Here is a 19,802-nt window from a genome sequence, read left to right on the forward strand (position 1 = left end):
ACATGGCTTCATGTCACGCGACCTATACACAAAAATCATTTCCTCCGCTAAATTTAGCGAAAAAAAAAATGGACGTTACGTGGAATATACGCAAATTCAGTTTCCCCGCTAGATTTAGCGGGGAAATTGACGTCACGTGACCGCAACACCAATTCACTTTCCCCGCTAAATTTAGCGAAAAAAAAAATTGACGTTACGTGGAATATACGCAAATTCAGTTTCCCCGCTAGATTTAGCGGGGAAATTGACGTCACGTGACCGCAACACCAATTCACTTTCCCCGCTAAATTTAGCGAACAAAAATTGACGTTACGTGGAATATACGCAAATTCAGTTTCCCCGCTAGATTTAGCGGGGAAATTGACGTCACGTGACCGCAACACCAATTCACTTTCCCCGCTAAATTTAGCGAAAAAAAAATTGACGTTACGTGGAATATACGCAAATTCAGTTTCCCCGCTAGATTTAGCGGGGAAATTGACGTCACGTGACCGCAACACCAATTCACTTTCCCCGCTAAATTTAGCGAACAAAAATTGACGTTACGTGGAATATACGCAAATTCAGTTTCCCCGCTAGATTTAGCGGGGAAATCGACGTCACGTGACCCCAACACTAATTCCCTTTCCCCGCTAAATTTAGCGGGGGAAATGACGTCACACGACTTCGTGTCGCGTGACCTTCACGTAGATTCAGTTTCCCCCTAGATTTAGCTGGAAAATTGACGTCACGTGACCTATACCTAAATTCAGTTCACCCGCTACCCGTCATTACCCAAACTCTGTAAACACAGGCCGACCCAACGGGGAAAGTCAGTGGGTCAAAAGAGTTCTAGTAGGGTGCCTGGAGCTCGTCTCGTCCGACTGGTGTATTTAGCGCCGTATCCCTCCCATACATCAAGCATAGTCCCAAAGTTCACCGAATGACGTCACAAAAGCTGGAGTGTTCTGTTGTCGGATGACGCGATCCTGGCGGTTGGTCGTAGAAATGCTGGCAAAAAGCACGAGCGAACGCGAGTGTCGCTGTCGTCGCGGCGTCCTAGCTTCTGGCTCCTAAGTTTCCGTGACCTGCCACACTGGAGAGCGATCTGCAGCAGAACAAGCGTCTGCCACATAAACCACAGTTTTTGGGACGCCGCCAGGATCGCGACCTGCGACTTCATGAGACTTTTATGACGTCGTACTGCGCATGCGCGAGGCCGCTGCTGCCTTACCGAAGTCTAGTTTGCGAACCGTAAGCTGTGGTCGAGTGGTCAAAGCGGCTGGAAGGAATGTCATGGTGGCGGTGCGAGAATCAAGTTGAATTCACGACAAATTAAAGAAAACAAACGAAACGTGAACAAGACAGCGGCACTTTTTTAGAATCATACGGTTCGTTTGTTTCAGTTTACGGGGATGTGACATAGCTCAGTTGGTTGAAACGTCGCTCTTCTATTTTTGATGAAGGCACCGACGACAAGTGTTAAACCTGTACGATGACCTAGGCGTTAGTGGCTGGGTGTCCGGTATTTGCAACGCTGAGCGAAGATGAGCTACGTCGGCTTGGTGGAAGCGAAGTTGGCGTAGCACATCCACTTCATCAATCGACGTGAGGATGAAGTGGATGTCGCTGTTAACAATATCCTCCTTTTTGGGGTAGCCCAGCAAAATAAAAACAAAAAAATTAAGTTTTTTTTTGTAATTTTTTTTGTGCTTATCGTCAAAAAGTTCTAGAGCCATGATTACCGCGAATTTCGTCTGCTTCGTTAGCATACGAACTGTTCAGTCCTTCCCATTTATAACTACGGAGTGCTACGTAAGTGAAAAAGAAAAGTTTAGCGGGGAAATTTCTCCGCTAGATTCAGCGGGAAAATTTTTCCGCTAGATTTAGCGGGAAAATTTTTTCGCTAGATTTAGCGGGGAAAGTTTTATGCTAGATTTAGTGGGAAAATTTTTCTGCTAAATTTAGCGGGGAAATTTACCCATAATGCACCGCGCGGTTACGCCGAAGGCGACGCCGACGCCGACGCTGACGGCGACGCCGCTCAAGCCGGAAACGGGCGCCTAAGTGAGCTCTAAAAAAAAAGATGTGACATTGCAAGGAAGTTATTCCATCGCAGCAAGTTGCGTGTTAATGCAAACACAGAGCTCGGCAACTCACTGAGTAATAATCTTTCGTCATTAGTGCCGACCACAAAAATGCGGAAAGTGCACGGATACGCCGTTTCATAATTCTAACTCTCGTGCAGATGGAACCCCGACACAAAACCTGACTTCGGTGCTAGCCCTTTCAGCTAAATCGAATCTGTCAATGAAGTTCGTTGTTACAGACTGATCGACGAGCAGCCGCAGGCGTGGAATTATGAAACTCATTGGCGGTGATGTCATTCGATTCCAGGTGGTAACACGACCTTCGTCGATACAGGAGAAGGTTTGATTCTTCAACTAGACGTTCTAGTCTGCCCATTTGGTGAACTAAACTTCGCGGCGAAGTAAGCGGATATGAAACGCCCGTTTGTTGCAGCCAAAAATACGTCACAGCAGCAGATGACCACAATGACGGCGATTACGGACAAACCAGGTTCGGGTCCTCTGTCAATCAATTTTTTTTTTTCGTTTTTTTTTTCATTTAATTTGTAAGCGTATTGAAGCACGGCTTTTATTGGGTGTCAAAAAACATGTGATGTCGCAAGAAAGGGTTTTTATCGAAGCAAGTTGCGTGCTAATGCAAACAGAGAGCTCGACAACTCGATGAGTAATCTTGCGTCATCAGTGCCGACTACGAAAATACGGAAAGTGCAACAACGCCAGCTCGGATACGCCGCTTCATACTTTTAACTCTCGTGCAGATAAAATCCCGGCACAAAACCTGACTTTCCCGGCACAAAACCTGACTTTGGTGCTAGCTCTCTCAGGTAAATCGAACATGCAATGAAGTTCGTCGTTCCAGTCCAATCGACGAGCAGGCGTGGAATTATGAAACTCATTGGCGGCGATGTCATTTGATTCCAGGTGGCAACGTGACCCTCGTCGATACAGGAGAAGGTTCGATTATTCAACTAGACGTTCTAGTCCGCCCATTTGGTGAACTAAACTTCGAGGCGAAATAAGCAAATAACGCCCGTTTGTTGCAGCGAAAAATTCGTCACAGCACATGACCACAATGACAGCAATTCCGGACAAACCAGGTTCGGCTCCTCTGCCAATCCATTTTTTTTTCTCTTATATTCACCGCTAATTCGTAAGCGTATTAGAGTGCGGCGTTTATAGGGTGTCAATAAAAAAAAAAGACGATAATATATATATATTTATATATATATATATATATATATATATATATATATATATATATATATATATATATATTGTAAGCTTATGGAGAAGCGGCGTTCATTGTCCTAAGGCAAACGGGTATCATCGAGAAAGGCAGTCGCGCGTTCTCCTTTTGACTGCTGCATACATTCACATCAACTATATGCTATGCTTGCACGGGAGATATCGGGAATAAAAGTCGCCTAAACGGCGGGGTCAAAAATCGGTGCCTATATTTTCTCTCCGATTGGTCACAAACAAATAGTGTTTTGCGTGCGTATATCTAACGCTTTGTTTTGGGAAAAAACCGGAAAACACAACCCCACAGCGGTATACACGTTTCGAGCGCGCTTATCACTCAAGGAAAAAAAAAACGCCTAGTCACCGGGATGTGCACTCGTCTGCTAAGGGGATAACTATAGTGCGCATGCTCAGGACATGTTCCACAAAACAACAATCAAAGATGGCGGCGCCCAGAAGCAAACTAGCGGATACACGCATGCGGAGCGCAAGTTTGTCTGCTTCTTGCACAGGGGTTGCGATGATGTCAGAACACCAAGCTCTTATTGGCTGATTGAAAAAAAAAATGAAAGCCGTTTACAAATCCCTGTAACGCCGAATTGGAGCGCAGCTCTTGAGGAGGAGTAGGGAAGGGTACTAAGGGGTGGTCACGTGACCTCGGCGACGGCGACGGCGACGCCGTTCAAGCCGGGAACGGGCCCCTAAAAGCTGCGCTCTAAAAAATAGTAGGTAGACCCCAAGGCCTTTTGATCAAAGCCAATTATCCTTCCAATCCAAGCCAATCCGAACTCGGCGGCATTCTGATGTCACTGCAACTACTGCGCAAGAAGAAGACGACTTGCTCTCCGCATAGCTTGCGTCAGCGTCGCCGCCAAAGCGTCCCGCAGGGTCACACAACGAGCACGACGGGTCTGCCGCCTTGCGGCGACTCAAGTGGATCCGCTTCGGCATGTTTGCCGCTTGGGGCAGGTCGGGGATTCACCAACGATGACGTCATGTACATGACCTTGTCTTATAGGTAGCATTGCCAAGAGCCAGTTATTGGAATGGCCTTAGCCCCGAGAAGATGGAGTGGCGCCGCCTGGCGGGCGGTTCGCGGTGACGTAGGGTCCGGGATCACGTGACCGGCTGCCGCTCAACGCGTGTAGTTAGTCGAATTTTGTTTCCCGTCCTCGTTTACATATAGTTAACTAGTTTGAATACTAGGAGCGTGTGGGGCTCCTACAACCTAATGTCTCGTCGTAGCGCGCGTCAGAGCTACATCTTCTGCCCTGAAAATACTTCAGAAGAGCTAATTGCGGGACAGGCTAAGCGGTGAGCGCGCGGCGGCTGAAGCAGAAGCACGCTAAACTCTCCGAACGCGAGCAGGGGCCGCGAGATGGCGCGGCGTGCGGCGTGCTGCCCGCCCGAAGGAAAGAGCGAAAAGAGAAGCTTTTTTTTGTTTCTTTCGCTCGGAGTCGGGAGGTTTTTCGCACGAAGCAGCACGGCGGCAACGGCGGCGCAGCTTGTTATCGTTTTGGTTTCGGTTGTCGCGTGTTTCGGCCGTCATGGATGATGCTGACGAAGCGCGGGCTACCATTGAAGGTAAGCGAATATTTTCGATTATCGATTCGACCGCGCGCCTTGTTAAAACTGCATGTCCCTTTTCAGTTGTGCTGCCTGTCAGCAGTATCAACGCGTTCGTCGACAAGGCCCACGAGACGTCACGGTTGCTGCTCGAAGGAGAACGAGTCCTGGAGGCGGGGCACGTGTTTTCCTGCAGCGTTAAAAAGCTTGCAGGGGATTGCTGCGCACTGGTAGGGTTCGTCCTGCAAACGTCAGCTTTGAGTTCAGACCCGCACGAGGTAGAGGTCACGCTGAACGGAAGGAACGTCGGCGACACATCATGCTCTTGCAAAGCTGGGTGAGTTATTCTGCAGGGCTTAATTGCTGGGGTAGCGCGTACCTACCGGCCGGGGGCTCTAAATCAATCGAGGGTTATGCAGCACGAGCCGGAGCATCTCACTGAGGATAGTGATATCAGTGAATAAGCATGACGGCTTCTCAAATTTCTTTCGTGGAGCTGCGGCGTCGTTGCAAAGTGTACGCGTCCCGAACAGCTAGTCGCGCTTTCGAAGCGTGGTATTTTTGCTACTGTTTGTTTTGGTACAGTTTGAAGCACAAGGTTTGCAATGTTTTCTGCAATATCCGCTCTTGTGAGTTAAATAATGATCCATGCCGCAGCATATGAATAAGTGTCGACGTGCTTTTACTAGCAGAGGTCATTCAGACTAACAATAGTTGTTAGTGGACTGCGCCCTCATTGTTTTAAAGGTGCTATCATAAAGGTATTCGATGCTAATAATCGTTAGAACGGCAGGCTTTTTAAAACAAGATTTTACAAGGTAAACACTGAAATATTGTTTTTCTTCTGTTTGTTCTGCTGTCAAGTCAGTTAGCACCAAGTTCAACTAATTGGGAGGTGCCAACTTGTACAGCTTTGTGGGTTTTAAAATACTGTTGGAGCTTTAACATTTTTCTGTCACATACTGCAGGAACTACAAGTGCAAGCATCTTGTGGCCATGCTGCTTCATATAAACGCGAGAAAGACATTCAACGTTCTGTCGTCCACGGATCTGCCACAGAAGTGGGGCAAAGGGCAAAAAAAAGCGGTCAGCGAGAAGTATGCGCCAAGGAGGATCGTGGACCTCCCTTGCCTTGAAAAGGTGAGTTATGAGATTTCAATGTACATCCAAATATCTCAGTAGGCCGTTCGCAAAATCCCAGGCATGTCCATATTATGGTAAAGGGCCGTAAGTCCTGCATTATTCGTCTCCTCTTGCGAGCTTCTTAATAAGGACATGACTAACAGTGTCGCAAGGGATAAGTGCACCAAGAGCATACACGATGTAGTGTACCGGTAATTTTAGCGCGCGGCAAACACGCACACAATACACGGCAATATCTCCCCCTTAAGAAAAACTTCATGTTTCACAGGCCCAGCCGCGTAGGTGGCTGACGCGTCCGTGTTGATCTTCTGAGAAGAGGAGGGCTGCCTTCGGTGCCCTGGTCACGTGTGTCATTGAGCGGTGTGGCTGGCGCGCTTGGAGTGCCTGCCTCCGGTGTTACAGGATCGTTCTGGCTGCACTGAATTGTGGTTGGAAAGTCGTCACTGGAAATCGGAGACTGTGAACCGTTTCGCTGACTGATGCCGCGGGAAGGGGCGAACGTTTTCAATGTTTTTGCGCACTTGAGGCTATCGTCTTGCTTCGGATATATTCCCTCTTCCTCCTTGGTTACATGTCTCAGCTGTTCAATGTGCCATTCCAGGTATTTCCGTCGTTCGTGCAAATCTCATATGTACGGTTTTCTAGAACTCGTACGACGACTCCTTTCGACCATTTCTTGCCATTCCTGTAGTCTCTTGCCCAGACCTGGTTGTTCTGATGTAGGTGTCATTCTTTAGAGTTGTGCGAGGCGTGCTGCTTCGCCTGTTTTTATCGCACGACATCCGTTATTGATGGTCTAAGAAGATCGAACCTTGTGCGAAATTCGTTTCCTGTCATCATTTTTGCACGTGTTGAGCCAGTTGTCGTGTGCGGGGTTGTCCGGTATGCCACCAAGAAGTTATGGCATGCCTGTTCCATGGTGAGCCCCGACTTCAGGCTTGCGTTGACAGACTTCTTGAATGTTCCCACGAAGTGTTCCGCTGCACCGTTCGTTGCAGGATGGTTCGGTGGTGAGAACGACTGCTGCACTCCGTTTCTTGTCATGAAACCCCGGAATTCGCTTGATTGGAATTGCGGGCCATTGCCTGTCACAATCCTTTCTGGCAGTCCATATCTTGCAAAGAGTGTTGGAAATGCTCTTATGGTGGCTGCCGAAGTCGTTGAGGTCATGGGCACTACCTCAGGCCATTTTGAATATGCATCAATGATCAGCAAGAAATTCCTTCCTTGAAAGCGTCCTGCAAAGTCTGCATGCACACGTTGCCATTTCTTTTTTGGGTATTCCCACGGGTGTATGGGAACCTTGGGTGCCTCATTGCTCACTTCCTGGCACGGCGGACAACCTCTGACCATCGTTTCGATGTCATGACCCAAAAGCGGCCACCACACGCAGTGTCGTGCCAGTCCCTTCATCTTTGTCATTCCCGCATGACCTTGATGCAAGTCGTTCAAAACGTGTTTTTGGTAGCTTGAGGGTACGATGACGCGTGTTCCCCACATTAAGCAGTCGAGCTCCACGGTTAGTTCTGTTCTGCGATGGAAGGTAGGCTCGAGGTCTTCGGAATTCACTAGTTCCGGCCATCCATCTATGGTGAGTCTTAAAACTTTAGACAACACGGTGTCCTTTCGTGTCTCTGCTGATCTGCTTATGTGCCAGTGGTAGTGGTAGTGCTTAAAACTTTTCTAGATGGAGGCATTTGATTTCGTCCATTCTTGTAGTTTGTGATTTTGTAGCGCGGTTGTCAGTCATTGGAAGTCTCGACAGCATGTCTGCGACTAGGTTCTTATCAGTCGACATATACTTTATGTCGAAGTCACACCCTAACTAGGCGTCACATTCTTCTCGTCTCGCTCGCCCGCCGGCGTCTCCGGTTACTTCAGCCCGTCAGCCCGCCGTTGCCTGAGCCAAAGGTCGTGTTCGCTATGCGCCGCGAACACGCACACGATACACGGCAAACGACCCTCCATACATTTCTTCCATGCCTCATGTACATACTTTGGTGAACACAGCACTAAAAGACTGAGGACAGGAACAAAGAAGCACACAGATATGATGTCCTCCCTCTTAGTGTTTTCACCCGTGTGTGCTTCCGCGCCTAGCCCAAATACATGCATCGCTGCACACCTAATGTGACCTTTCAGGATTGTTGCAAAAGGCCTAGTACATAGATACAAGGCAAAGTTCAAAAAGCCAATAAAAGTTCGGAGGTTGGATTGCCATCCTTGTATTTCTAAAGAAGTGTTATAATACTATACGACAGTGATGCCACACATAGAAGAGCAGATGAAGCTCATAGCAGTCGCTTTCTGACCAGGAATATTGTTTCCAAATGTGCATTATTTGCAGTGGGAAAGCGGTGTCGTGTGGCACCTGTATCATTCACATTGCTATGTATGTGACCTAATCGACAGCATGCAGGGTTCCCGCGCCGTTGGCGGAGTTTGATCCCCGCACCAGTTGTCATCTTGCTGTGCGCGCCTTTATGAGAAGATTCCATAGTTATTTAGAATTTTGTCGATTGTTCTAGCACAGATTGTTTGCGACCAACACGAGTGTATGAAAAAAGCCATTCACTGCCGCCGAAAACTCAGTCCCGCTCGACTCTACGATTATGCTGATATCAACATCAGTTTTCCCCTTTTGCTTTTGGCACAAGTTTGCCCCATTAAGCATTTAGTTCCCCTGTGTATTCGCCACCTTTTTGCTCGTCATTCATGTCAACATCTCTTTCGCATGCCTGTCGTATTTTGTGCCCAAGGACCCAGCATTTTTTATGCCATTCCTCTGCGAGTTGTCAGGATAATGATTGGTGACTTGCCGAAATTGCATTGCAGCCAAATTGTAAGGTTATTCTTGCTCACCTGTGCAACTAAACAGCTTTCCATTCCTCTCAATGTTTATTTTTTTTAAGAAGTCATATCTGGAGATGACATAGCAAAGTGTGTGGTGTATTGATAATGATAATATTTATTCCCACTTATGTAGGGATGCTGGTGACACCAGAGAGACCGAAGGCTCATGCCAGAGGTATGCAGCAGTAAAGAAAAATATCTGCAAGGCTGTTTAAGCAAGTCGTGCTTGTCAAAACAACAAGTTTGTACCGAGAGTTATGCCCAAAACATACTCTTTTTGTTCCTAATTTCACACAAGATTATTATGTTTGTCGGAAACATAAGAACATTTTTTAATTGAACAACAATGCATAACAGATGGCTGACATGTAGCTGCTGTTAGGGATAGCAAGTGGTAACTGTACATTGTAAAGAGATGCCCCAACAGGCACTTGTTTGTAGTACATAACAAGGATGTCTCACAAGTATTGTTCACAAGCACACTTTTGTGAAACATCGCCACCTCCTTGGCTGTCTCTTTGTTTTGTTTGCTATTTCCCTCAGTTGTGGCTCTGCAAAGGGTCCTTGTGAGGAACGATCATGTCAGTGAGACAAGGGCAATGTCCAAGACGTCTTTCAGTCATGAAAGTGATAGTTGATTCCACTTCAACGTTCCATTAGATATCAGAATATAGGAACCCAAAGCTAAAATTCGATGAACTAAGCATTGCAGGTTGTCATTTTCTCTAAAAACAATTCCCTAAACTTGTTTATGCAATCAAGCCAAGCTGCTACGAAACAGAATACATAATATCCATTATCCTAGATAGCAGTCACAGGAAGTGCAACAATCTCTAGCAGAATATGGAACTTTTCTTCTTTTTTTTTTTTTGCAGGTGAAGAGGGATCCTGTTCCACTTCCCAGGGGTGATCTCCTGGGACGGCTGCTGGAGGGACTGCCTTATCGGTCAGCTGCTCAGAGGCACACTGAGGAAATCCGCCCCCTTGGTTAGTTCATAAACATTTCCCTCTCAGCAACTGAACTAGCTACACACACTATTTCGTACCATGTGACATTTCCTGCGCAGTCTTGATAAAAATTCAAGATATTGCATCAAATCGCTCCGACACCAATGACTAGGAATTGCGGGGTGCCTTTCGTCACTGATAGCAGCCTCACCTGCAGCTGAGCGGACAGATAACAGTTGTACCACTAACTGCCTGCCATTCAAAAATGGGCACTCTTGCTTTTCGTAATTGTTTCTGCTTCAAATTTCAATTGGGTATTAATTTTTAATAAACCTTTTGCTAAATTTTAGAGTATCAAGTTGGCCAGAGATTTGACTCTCCAAAGAGGTTTCACTAAATTACCCAAGCATTAAAGGGATACTTCCAACGAAATTTGAAATATACCTGTTGTGTTCAAAAATAGGTTGAATATGATCCACAATATCCGTAAATGACAATCACGCACTTGTATTTTGAGCCTGGTGGCTGTATTCTTCGTTATAAACGGCCCACTCTGGCAAGCGCTCGGAGAGCAGCCAGGGGAGAGGATGTGACATCCCCCGCAATCGTGACGTACTCCGCCTCAAGACGAGCGCAGCTGCGGCGAGGCTGACGTCGAGAGGATATCATAGTCGTTCCAGCCACCGAAGCGGCTGCTTTTGTACGAGTTTTGAGTGACGGGTTAATCTTCTATAATCTTGTAGAGGGACAGTAGCGTCTTCTGGGACACACAAAAGAGATTATCCGGGAGAAAGGGGTTCCTTCTCGTGGTGGCCCGAGGTGAGACAACGGGCACTACAAACAAGGCATTAGCGACAGGAGAGTATGCCTACAGGTGTAAAAATGTGAACTTATTGTGATGGTCCGACTGGCAAATAGCAGTTGAAAGCGCTATTGTCTGGTGCAATGACAGCTGACTTAGAAGAAAATCATGTATCAACGAAACAGGAACGTCTCCTAGTACAATCTACGCTTCATGACCTAAATTACCGTGTGCGGTGGAGCCACGTGCACTGCCTCCCTGCCCAAGTTGACCTAGGAAATTCGCTCCTATGTCCAATATTTTGTTGGACGTAACAAACTAACAAACTTTTGGTTCATGAATTTTAGTTAGTTATACATATCATTGGCTCTCCACCCAACAAGACGCTCGCTAAAGGTGCTGAACTTTATCTCTCACATTTTTTAACACATTGTAAGTGTAAATCGACTCTAACACAAATACCAAACGGATTCAACATCTTTGATATTTCAGAAATATGAGGCTAAAAGATTGTAATCCTAAGTGTTTGATGCATGAAGGAATTCTTTTCCCGTTTGCTTGTCTCTTTGCAGAAAACGCAGCTGCCCCAGCCGCAAGCGGGGAGCCTCCTGCCCCCAGGCTGCCAACACTCACGCGGCTGATTGCGACTACAACTTCGTCTAACCTCGGTGAATTTGTAGAGGAGATGAGGGCAACTTTCTCTGCTGATGTTTGTGCAGCAATCGAGGAGAGGACACGGCAACAATCACAGTCTAACGACTGGTTGATGCACAGAATGGGTATGGCAACAAGCACACGTTGCTATTCTTTCAAAACAAAAGCAGAGAAGCTGAAGAAGGAGCCCATGCCACACAACCTGGGGCCCATACTGAACTCAGTTCTTTGCACAAGCACATTTCAGTCGGCTGACATGCGGCGCGGAATCATGATGGAACCGGATGCAAGAAAGAAATACGCTCAGATCCTTGAATCACAGGGCCACACGTGCATTGTCTCAAACAGAGGCTTGTTAGTTTGGGACCAGTTTCCCCTGATGGGCTGTAGCCCAGATGGGATAGTTACATTCACCTGTGAATGCTGCGAGGGAAAGGAACGTGTTCTCGAGATAAAGTGCCCTCGTCAGGTGGCGAATGCATTCTCAAAAGGCAAGCCAACGGCCCCCTTCTACACACAAATCCAAGTACAGATGGGGATTACTAACATTGCAGTTTGCGACTTTTTTGTTTATGGGGGTGGTGAGAACTGGAGGGCACTTACTGTGCCCTTCGACGCTGCACACTTTAACAAGTGTGCAGCTGCTGTTTATGAGGTGTACGAGAGATATCTCTTTGCAACCCTGAAGGGTTTGTCGGAATACTACTCGTGGTAGTGGGTTAGTGAATGGCAAGTGCAATGCAATTGTATTTTGTGGTTGAAGTGATTGACTTTCATGTGAAAGCTGGAAGGCTGAGATGTTTTTGCAATTGTGAGTACTGCATGCTTGGAAGCTGGTAAATAAAAAAGTGCAGAAAATACATGTACTAGTCAGTGATACAATATTTTTATTTATTTCATCAGAAACATTCTTAAAAACTGAGCTAACATAACATAAAACTAGAAAAGCTTTTTATAGCCCGTAATCAGGGGGGGACACATTCAAATGCATTTAGAAAAGCTATGTTACCCTGCCCGACGTCCCCTTAAGTGCTTAAATATCTGCTGTCTTTAAACAGGGGCTTCGAAAGGTTTACAAGCCCTGCAATGATAGCGACAATGTCATCAATTTGCGGGAGCAGGTCTGTGCTGAAATTGTCGCGGAGAATTCTGAACAGCTTCATGCGCTGAATGGCACGCTCAACATGGACACGTGCGGCTGCAATGTTCTGGTTGCTCTTGGCGTCCTGCATGCTGAGCTGTTCCTTTTTACGAAGGAATGGCGGGCGAATCAGTTTCACCTTGTGTTCAGAACACAGCTCATCAATCAAAAACCCCTTGTCGACCATGACACTGTCAATGAAAGGTAGGCATTTTTCCAAAAGCCCACTTTCCTTTGTAATGTGAGTGTCTGATGATCTGCCACAATAGGCCGGACTAACATAGCTAATGAGGCCACCTGGTGTCTCGCACACAAGCACCTTTGCAGTGTGAGTCCCTTTGTAGTGGCTGTAGGTCAGAAGCTGAGACTCCATGTTCTTAGGCCTTTGGAGAGGAATTTCCGTGCAATCGAGCACCATGCGGCAGTCTCTGTACTTGTTGAAGTACTTAGTCAGGGACTGCAAAACAGCTTCCTTCTCCGGCCAGAAAATGGCGTGTCGCAGTACTGCAGCCAGAATTGGCACCGACGCTTTGAATATGTTTGAAGCGGTCGTGCGATGGATACCGAACAGGACGCCAAGAAGTGAGAACGTCATGTTATGGTACAGCTTCATCATTGTAAGTAACACGGCATCCTCATTACTGATGCAAAAGTCTTTTCTTTTGCCCAACATTCGGGACTCGCCATAGAGGTCAGTCAGGTTGTAGAACAACTGGAAACAGGGTACACAGGTAAGTGTCGTGAGGGCCTTCTCGTCCTTGACCCTTGCGATTCCCAGCACTTGATCTCTTTCAAGTTGCAGGGTGTCGGCTTGAACACCAATTTCTTCCCTCAGGCTGCTCAGTTCAGCTTCAAGATCTGGAACGTTCAAAACAACTTCGGTGTAAACTAAAATCATGTTGACACAATTCCTACATTGTAGGCAGGCAATATTAACTCTCTTCACCTTCGGTGTCTGCAGCATCTGCACTCTCGTCAAGTGTGCCTGATTCAAGCGTACTCTGTTTGCTGCTGGCTTGTTCGGAGCTGCTTGGTGGGTTCAGTTCTGATAAGGCGATTGCTGCAGGCAGGTCATCGTCTGCTGTTGGAACCATGAAGAGAAAACTTCTTAGTGTTACATAATTGCAGAGCAAGTCATCTAAGACGCATCACTGTGTTCTAACTTGTGATGCCACTCTGCAGAAACGGTAAACATGTATGCTGTAGGCAAAACTTTAATGCCTGCTTAACGCAGCATCCGATGGTCACGATTCGATATGTACCATACAAGCGCGAGCACTCACTCCGATGTTTGCTTCTATTCGAACTTGCTCGCTGCTTCAGAGGCTTGTCAAGTGGCCGTACAGGTAGATTCTGTGACGGCACGGTTCCCGCGGCGAGTCTCCTTTTTTTCCAGCCTGTCAAAAGCGAACGCAACAAACATCAGTCACGGTCCAGTTCGAGCATGGTGCTAACTCAGCAGCGAAAAAAATACGTGTTTACAAAACACGTCTTTCATATGTCCTGTTTTGTGAAAACAAATCACGTTGAGATGCACGAATTTGCGGCATTGCCCACTGTGGCAACTTCTTGTACTCGTCGCTAATCTTTACGCACAAAATGCGGGCGAGCGTCGATCTTCCACCAACACCGTGGGGGGTAGGTTCACGAAAAAAACTTCAGAGCACTTACCGAACACCTGCCATCCAACTGCGTACTCAAAGTCTTCATCTTGAAAGTGCTTGCTACACACTGTCGAACTCTTCGAGTTTAATTTCCCCATTCTCAGCTTCACAAGCCACTCATCCCGCAGCCGTCTCTCCTTGGGATACACGTGGAAACTGACGCCTGGATCGGTCGCGTAGCTCCGGCATTGCGGTACGGAACAGTACCCTACCATCGCTCCGTGAGCTAGAACGTTCCCGACGCCGAACCTTCAAGCGCGAATAACAGTAAAACAATACTGGGCGAACGATTCCTGCGGCTACGCGCTACATTACAGAGCCAAACCGACCAAAGCAAAGCAAGACGGAATACCAGAAATTAGCTTGCCTTGTCACGTGATCCCCAGTCCTACGTCACGGTCGAGCGATCGCGGCGCTCCAATCGGTCCCGCTCGGGGGAAGGTAGGAGAAGCTCCTCCCACAAGTGTGATGCGCCCGTTTCAAATCTCTCCGCAGTCGAAAGAAGAGTTCACTGGAAACGCTCCTTGTTCCGCTTCAATGGATTCCCAATTGTCTCCGATCCCACTTTTTAAGAAAGCGACCTTTGTATTCATCGGAGAGAGAACCGAGCCCCTGAAAGCAGCCTTTGTATCCATCGGGGGGGAAGCTAATCCCCGAAAGTCGTATTTGTTTCCGTCGGTGGGGGAGAACTCTAATCTCCCTCTCGTGGCTTCCACAATGCTAAGTCAAAGTCGAAAGATAAAGCAAATATGTACAGAAAGGCAAGACCCTCCTCGCGCGTTGTCCGCGACGTCACGGAAACGGTGGGGCGCTATTGGATGCGAAGGTGGCGGAGGGATATCTGATTCCCTTTGAGGGGCATTTGCCGCTACCTTCTTAACCTGTAACCGACTATAGTGCTCAACACAAACCAATCAATCGAACTGAGCGTTCTTTCAGATGTGAATGGAAAAGCGCCTCTGCCCCTGAGCCCGCCAGCTGCTGGTACCTTAGGTGGGGGAATAACTTGATTGGCCGCGTCAGATCAGCCGTTCTAAAGAGAGTACAAACCCCTGCTCACAGACAGGAAGCAATGTCATACGTTTCTAGATCGCAACGTAAAGCCGCCTGATCCGCCAGGTCCGAAAGCTCCTGGTAACTGTGGTATGGCTTGTTGAACAACCATTACGGTGCATACCATAGTCGGTGACAGTAAAAGAACCCAACAGATGTTCCGACTCGAGCACGAGCTTTGTGTCTAGATACGTAGCCTCCTCTAAATACACGAAGCCTGGCCGTTCGACGACGGAGCCATATATAGTGTCCGGTCGCAGATTTGAAGCGCGAGGATCTGGTAGCACAGAGCACCAAAGACTCATTTCTCGGGGAACCTGGACGTCAGCGTACAGATTTTACAGCGGCGAGGACCCGAAACACACTTGTTCGCTCGGCGTCTCGCCGCAGCGGGGCGCCAGTCACGTGGCTCTCCGGCTCTCCTCTGATCCGTTGTGTGCCGCTCCACCTTTTCCATTTCAGCGGCCGCTTCTCGTTGCAACCTGCCAGGCTTTGTCAGTATTTAGGAGGCTATGCTAGATAATACTTCGTCGCACGCGCAGTGAAAGTCTGGCAGAAAACGGTTACGAGCGCGTGCTGGAGGCGAAGCCTCATCTGTCACCGACTACAGTATAGTTCTCCAAGAACTTCGTTACTCATCTTATGCAACGCCATATCTTCAACAGACGCAAACGCAAAGCATCCAGAGCCTACAAATTTAAAAGATCCCGCTAAGCTGGGTACGGTGTCTCTGACAATTATGATGACGTTTGTAACCGACCAGATGTTTTTTTTTTTTTTTTTTTTTTTTTTTCAGACAAAAACGCAAAAATGCCCGAGTCTGGCCCGGCGGTTCCTTTTAACCTGGGTATAACCTCAGCCAATTATTTTAGTTCGGACTACATATATATTTTTCACAAACTGAATGAACAAAATGTCGTTTTAGGCGTTAACTCTTCCAAGCCCGTAGTTCCAGTACCTGCAGTTCCGATTCATCTAGGTCTGTTCCATGGGCTAATTGCTACACTTCACAAACGAGAGTTTGTCAGGAAAAAAAAAACGTACGTTATTTCTTTTCAGTTAAACACGGGTCCAATCCTGAGGTTACTTTAACAGCCGTTCCAGCCAAGTCAAGTAAGTTCAACAAGCAACGAAATGAATTAACCAGTTCTTAACAAACTAAACAAATTCGTCACTTGCCGCACGTCATCCTCTTTCAGACGCAAACACGTCGAAACCAGATGTTTCAATACCAGGAGCTCCTGGTATAAGCAAATAATTAGTCTCGCGATTATTAACGAGCTATAAATCGTTGGTCACTAACCGTACGTGGGATCATTCGTCTGCAGGAGGCAAAGCGTCAAAGCTCGGGGATCCTGCACCAGAAATTCCGACCAATCGGGGTATGTTTATCAATAAATTGTCCAGAATATGCCGAAGTTTTGCTTTGACGCGGAAAGCTGATTTGTCGTTCTGAGACAAAGCAGACATTGAAGTCAAATTCTACGTGTCAGGCTGTTCAGTGTGCAAATCGTGCGCCACAGACGTAGACAGGGTAATAGAAGAACAGACGATGGGTCAGACTTAATACATTTTTCTTCATCGAGGCTCGAATGCCCCAATGAAATTGTGTCGTTCGCTTTCGAACTTAGCACGAATTACTGGTGCCGAAACAATGGGAAAAATCTGTGCTCACGGAGGCCAGGATGAGGCACACCAGATGTATAGACGTTTGCAAGAACGTCTTTTGGGCGGCCGCCATCTTACTGCTGGTGTGGGTATCGTCTGATAGTCAAGCATTACTCAGGTGTACCCACGGTTTCAAGACTGGCGCCCAAGCAAAGCGGTTTGCCGTTCACGAAGGCCAGACTAGCCCTCGAAGCGCGGCAGCTTGCAAACGTCTATATATGACTCTAGGGCCACGCACATAGACGAAAACAATCATGCAGAGAGTAAAAGCAACTTCATCATGCGAAAGTGTGTAACCGGAAAGGGGACGTGAAAGGTTTAAAGGGACACTGACACCCCCGAAACCAAAATTGAACTGGGGAGGAAGAAGAAATGCAGAGGAGAGAGTTGCCAAAAGTCACGTGGCTGTGCAATTTTTTTCTTTATTCAACGTATTTGCAGTTTTTAAAAGCCACAAAAAAATAGGTCTCATATTTTTTTGTTATTTCTATATTGAAGGTGTGCCTTCCATGACGCACGACTTTTATTATAATTGGTGGTTGTGTCTAAACCACAGAAAACGGCATGTGACTACGAAGAAGAGAGTGAGCGCGACTCAAACCGGCCAGTTCTCGATCGGCGGTTTTCGGGCGCAAAGAAAACAAAGTTCGAGCCGCAAATTGTATTCTGAGTAGTTGGGCTCTCATATGTCATGTGCAAATAAAGAATGGAAGACGTTTACAATTATCTTTATTGCCAAATTGGAGCTCAGCTCTTGAGGAGGAGGAGGAGGGAAGGGTATGCCCTCCTCCCCCTCCGTACCCTCCCCTCCTCCTCTCCTGCTCCCCTCCCATTTAGCAGACACTTTTCGCTAAGTTTAGCGAAAATTTTCCCGCTAAATTTAGCGGAGGAATTTCCGCATCATGCAACGCGCGGTTACGCCCGCTTGCATTATTCCCATAATACAACGCGCGCGGTTACGCCGACGCTGACGGCGACGCCGCTCAAGTCAGAAACGGGCGCGGAGCTGCGCTCTAAAAACCTTGGCGAGCATAAATACCCTGTCAGTGTCCCTGTAAAGGGGGCGGGGGAGGGGGTGTCCTCCTGAAGATTACAGCAGGTACGATCTGACAACAATGCATTAGCGTAGTCGCATCAAGCACGACATCTAATACGAAATTCCGAGAGTCACCAGAAGGATAGCACTTTAATTACCTTGAACGTACTCAATTTAAATTTTGAATGGCGGCTCTGATGTAACACCTGCGCTTGCCCACACTTGGGGTGGGCATGCGCGAACTTGTTTTCCAACAGCATCCTGGTCTTTAATGGCGTTGAAGCGACGCCAGAACAGACTGTGACTTTTACTGGGTCGCTCGTAACGCGAAGGACTCGCTCTACTGCACATTACTGGTTTCCTCTTGTCCTCATAGCGCGTCTGCAGTGATATTACTGATTTCCGATTTGGGCGTACAGGCGGGGGACTGGCGCTACCGCAGAGGCCACTGTTCTGTCAGCTGGACCGGACAATCTCACGATGGCTGGCATCTTACTGCACCCACCTGCTCTACGGACATCTTTCCCTCTATGCGGGCAAATCATCGGTGCACGTCCGAGACTTGGACGCTGATGCAAAACGTATGGTTACGCTTCATTATGGTACTTATACTTGATATAAAAAAGCCTGTATCAAGAGCAGTCGGAAAGTAGTATTTCAGATTTTGTCTACTCTTCAACGTACGGGGGACTAATCAATAAGTTTGGCCTCCTAGGTTGTAACTGTTTTATTCGTGTCTTCTCTTTTCCGGGAGCACATACCTTTTTCAGTATAAGTATTCCCCACCAGCAGCGATGCACTTCCGCTTCCGGTGCACTAATCTCTGCATGCCGCCGTAGAAGAATGAAGGCGGCACTTGACGACAACAACGGCGCGCCGCCTCGGCAACCTCGTGGTAGGACGGAAACCGTGTACCCTTTAGACGTTTCTTCATCTAGGAAAACAGCCAGAAGTCTGATGGCACGAGCTCCGGGCTGGACGGTGGGAGAGGCAAAACATCTTGGAACTGCAGCTGCTCCAACGCGGGGTTGGTCTCGTCAACAGCCGTCCTCATACTTCTACGACGGCTTGCAGAGACTAGTGCATCGCCACTGGTGGGAACTTTATCGAAAAGTTACGTCCTTCTAGGAAACAGGAGGTTTCAAACTTTAATTTGAACGTAACATCTTTCAATGATCCATCACTGAATAAAAAAAAAATTAAGGCTCTAATCCACGCATTGAAGGGGGTTGGACAACGTGCGACGCTGTGGTATCACCTGCAACGATTGCCCACTGCAGTATAGACCCTTTTTATGGCAAACTCCACCAGGTGGTGCTCCAGTCTTTAACGACCCAGAGAACTTCCTGTTTATAAAAAAAGAATGAACAAAGGCCACCTTAACGCCGCTGCTTAAAATGTAGGTGAAACGTTTAACCATCAATTCTCCAGGTGAACGCCAAAAGAACGAAGGAGTGCGAGATCTGCTAGACGTTTCGAAAATTTTTCTAAATCAACTTGCCTCTAAAATGTAATATTGTACAGCCGAAGGCCGGGCCCTCGTGAAATCTCCACTTTGTTGTCCGTGTAGCATTTATACTTTCTAGCACCGGTGACATAAACAAGCTCAACAAGCTTGCGAAGACGGTGAGACCGGAAGTCGCTTGGGACGCAAGCGGCAGTTCATGGTTGTAAACAGCAAGAGTCTGTACCAAATGATTGACGAAAGAAAAGTAAAGGCACTGTACCAAAACCTTTTACGTATGAGACTGCCGTTGCCGCAGCCGCTTATGCGACCGCAATCTTTACCGAGAAACGCATGCGGGGAACGCTGCGTGCATCGCATTGTTAGTGGGGCTAGTAACGTCACTTTACATTTTGTAGTCTGCTGTTGCCGCGGCAGGTTATGCAACCGCAATCTTTACTAAGAAATGCATACGGAGAGAGCTACGTACTGATAATCTGCCACGTGGTTTTTACACTT

The 19,802-nt window shown here is 47.4% G+C and overlaps 2 protein-coding genes across 2 annotated transcripts; one reads left to right on the top strand and one right to left on the bottom strand.

Annotated features, from left to right (window-relative positions):
- Window positions 1–4,814: 4,814 nt before the first annotated feature.
- LOC8052905 lies at window positions 4,815–12,123 on the top strand. The gene is made up of 5 exons (XM_029984675.2): window positions 4,815–4,895; window positions 4,962–5,214; window positions 5,846–6,017; window positions 9,749–9,860; window positions 11,196–12,123. The coding sequence occupies exons 1-5, from the start codon at window positions 4,859–4,861 to the stop codon at window positions 11,990–11,992; spliced, it is 1,371 nt and encodes a 456-aa protein (XP_029840535.2). The 5' UTR covers window positions 4,815–4,858; the 3' UTR covers window positions 11,993–12,123.
- A 134-nt stretch (window positions 12,124–12,257) lies between these two features.
- Window positions 12,258–13,796, bottom strand: LOC120846051. The gene is made up of 3 exons (XM_040503576.2): window positions 13,702–13,796; window positions 13,365–13,499; window positions 12,258–13,276 (listed from the first exon to the last, which is right to left on the bottom strand). The coding sequence occupies exon 3, from the start codon at window positions 13,089–13,091 to the stop codon at window positions 12,303–12,305; it is 789 nt and encodes a 262-aa protein (XP_040359510.1). The 5' UTR covers window positions 13,092–13,276; window positions 13,365–13,499; window positions 13,702–13,796; the 3' UTR covers window positions 12,258–12,302.
- Between the last annotated feature and the right edge of the window lie 6,006 nt (window positions 13,797–19,802).

The sequence above is a fragment of the Ixodes scapularis genome, unplaced genomic scaffold (genome assembly GCF_016920785.2).
Source record: "Ixodes scapularis isolate PalLabHiFi unplaced genomic scaffold, ASM1692078v2 PGA_scaffold11__112_contigs__length_91849675, whole genome shotgun sequence".
NCBI lineage: Eukaryota > Metazoa > Arthropoda > Arachnida > Ixodida > Ixodidae > Ixodes > Ixodes scapularis.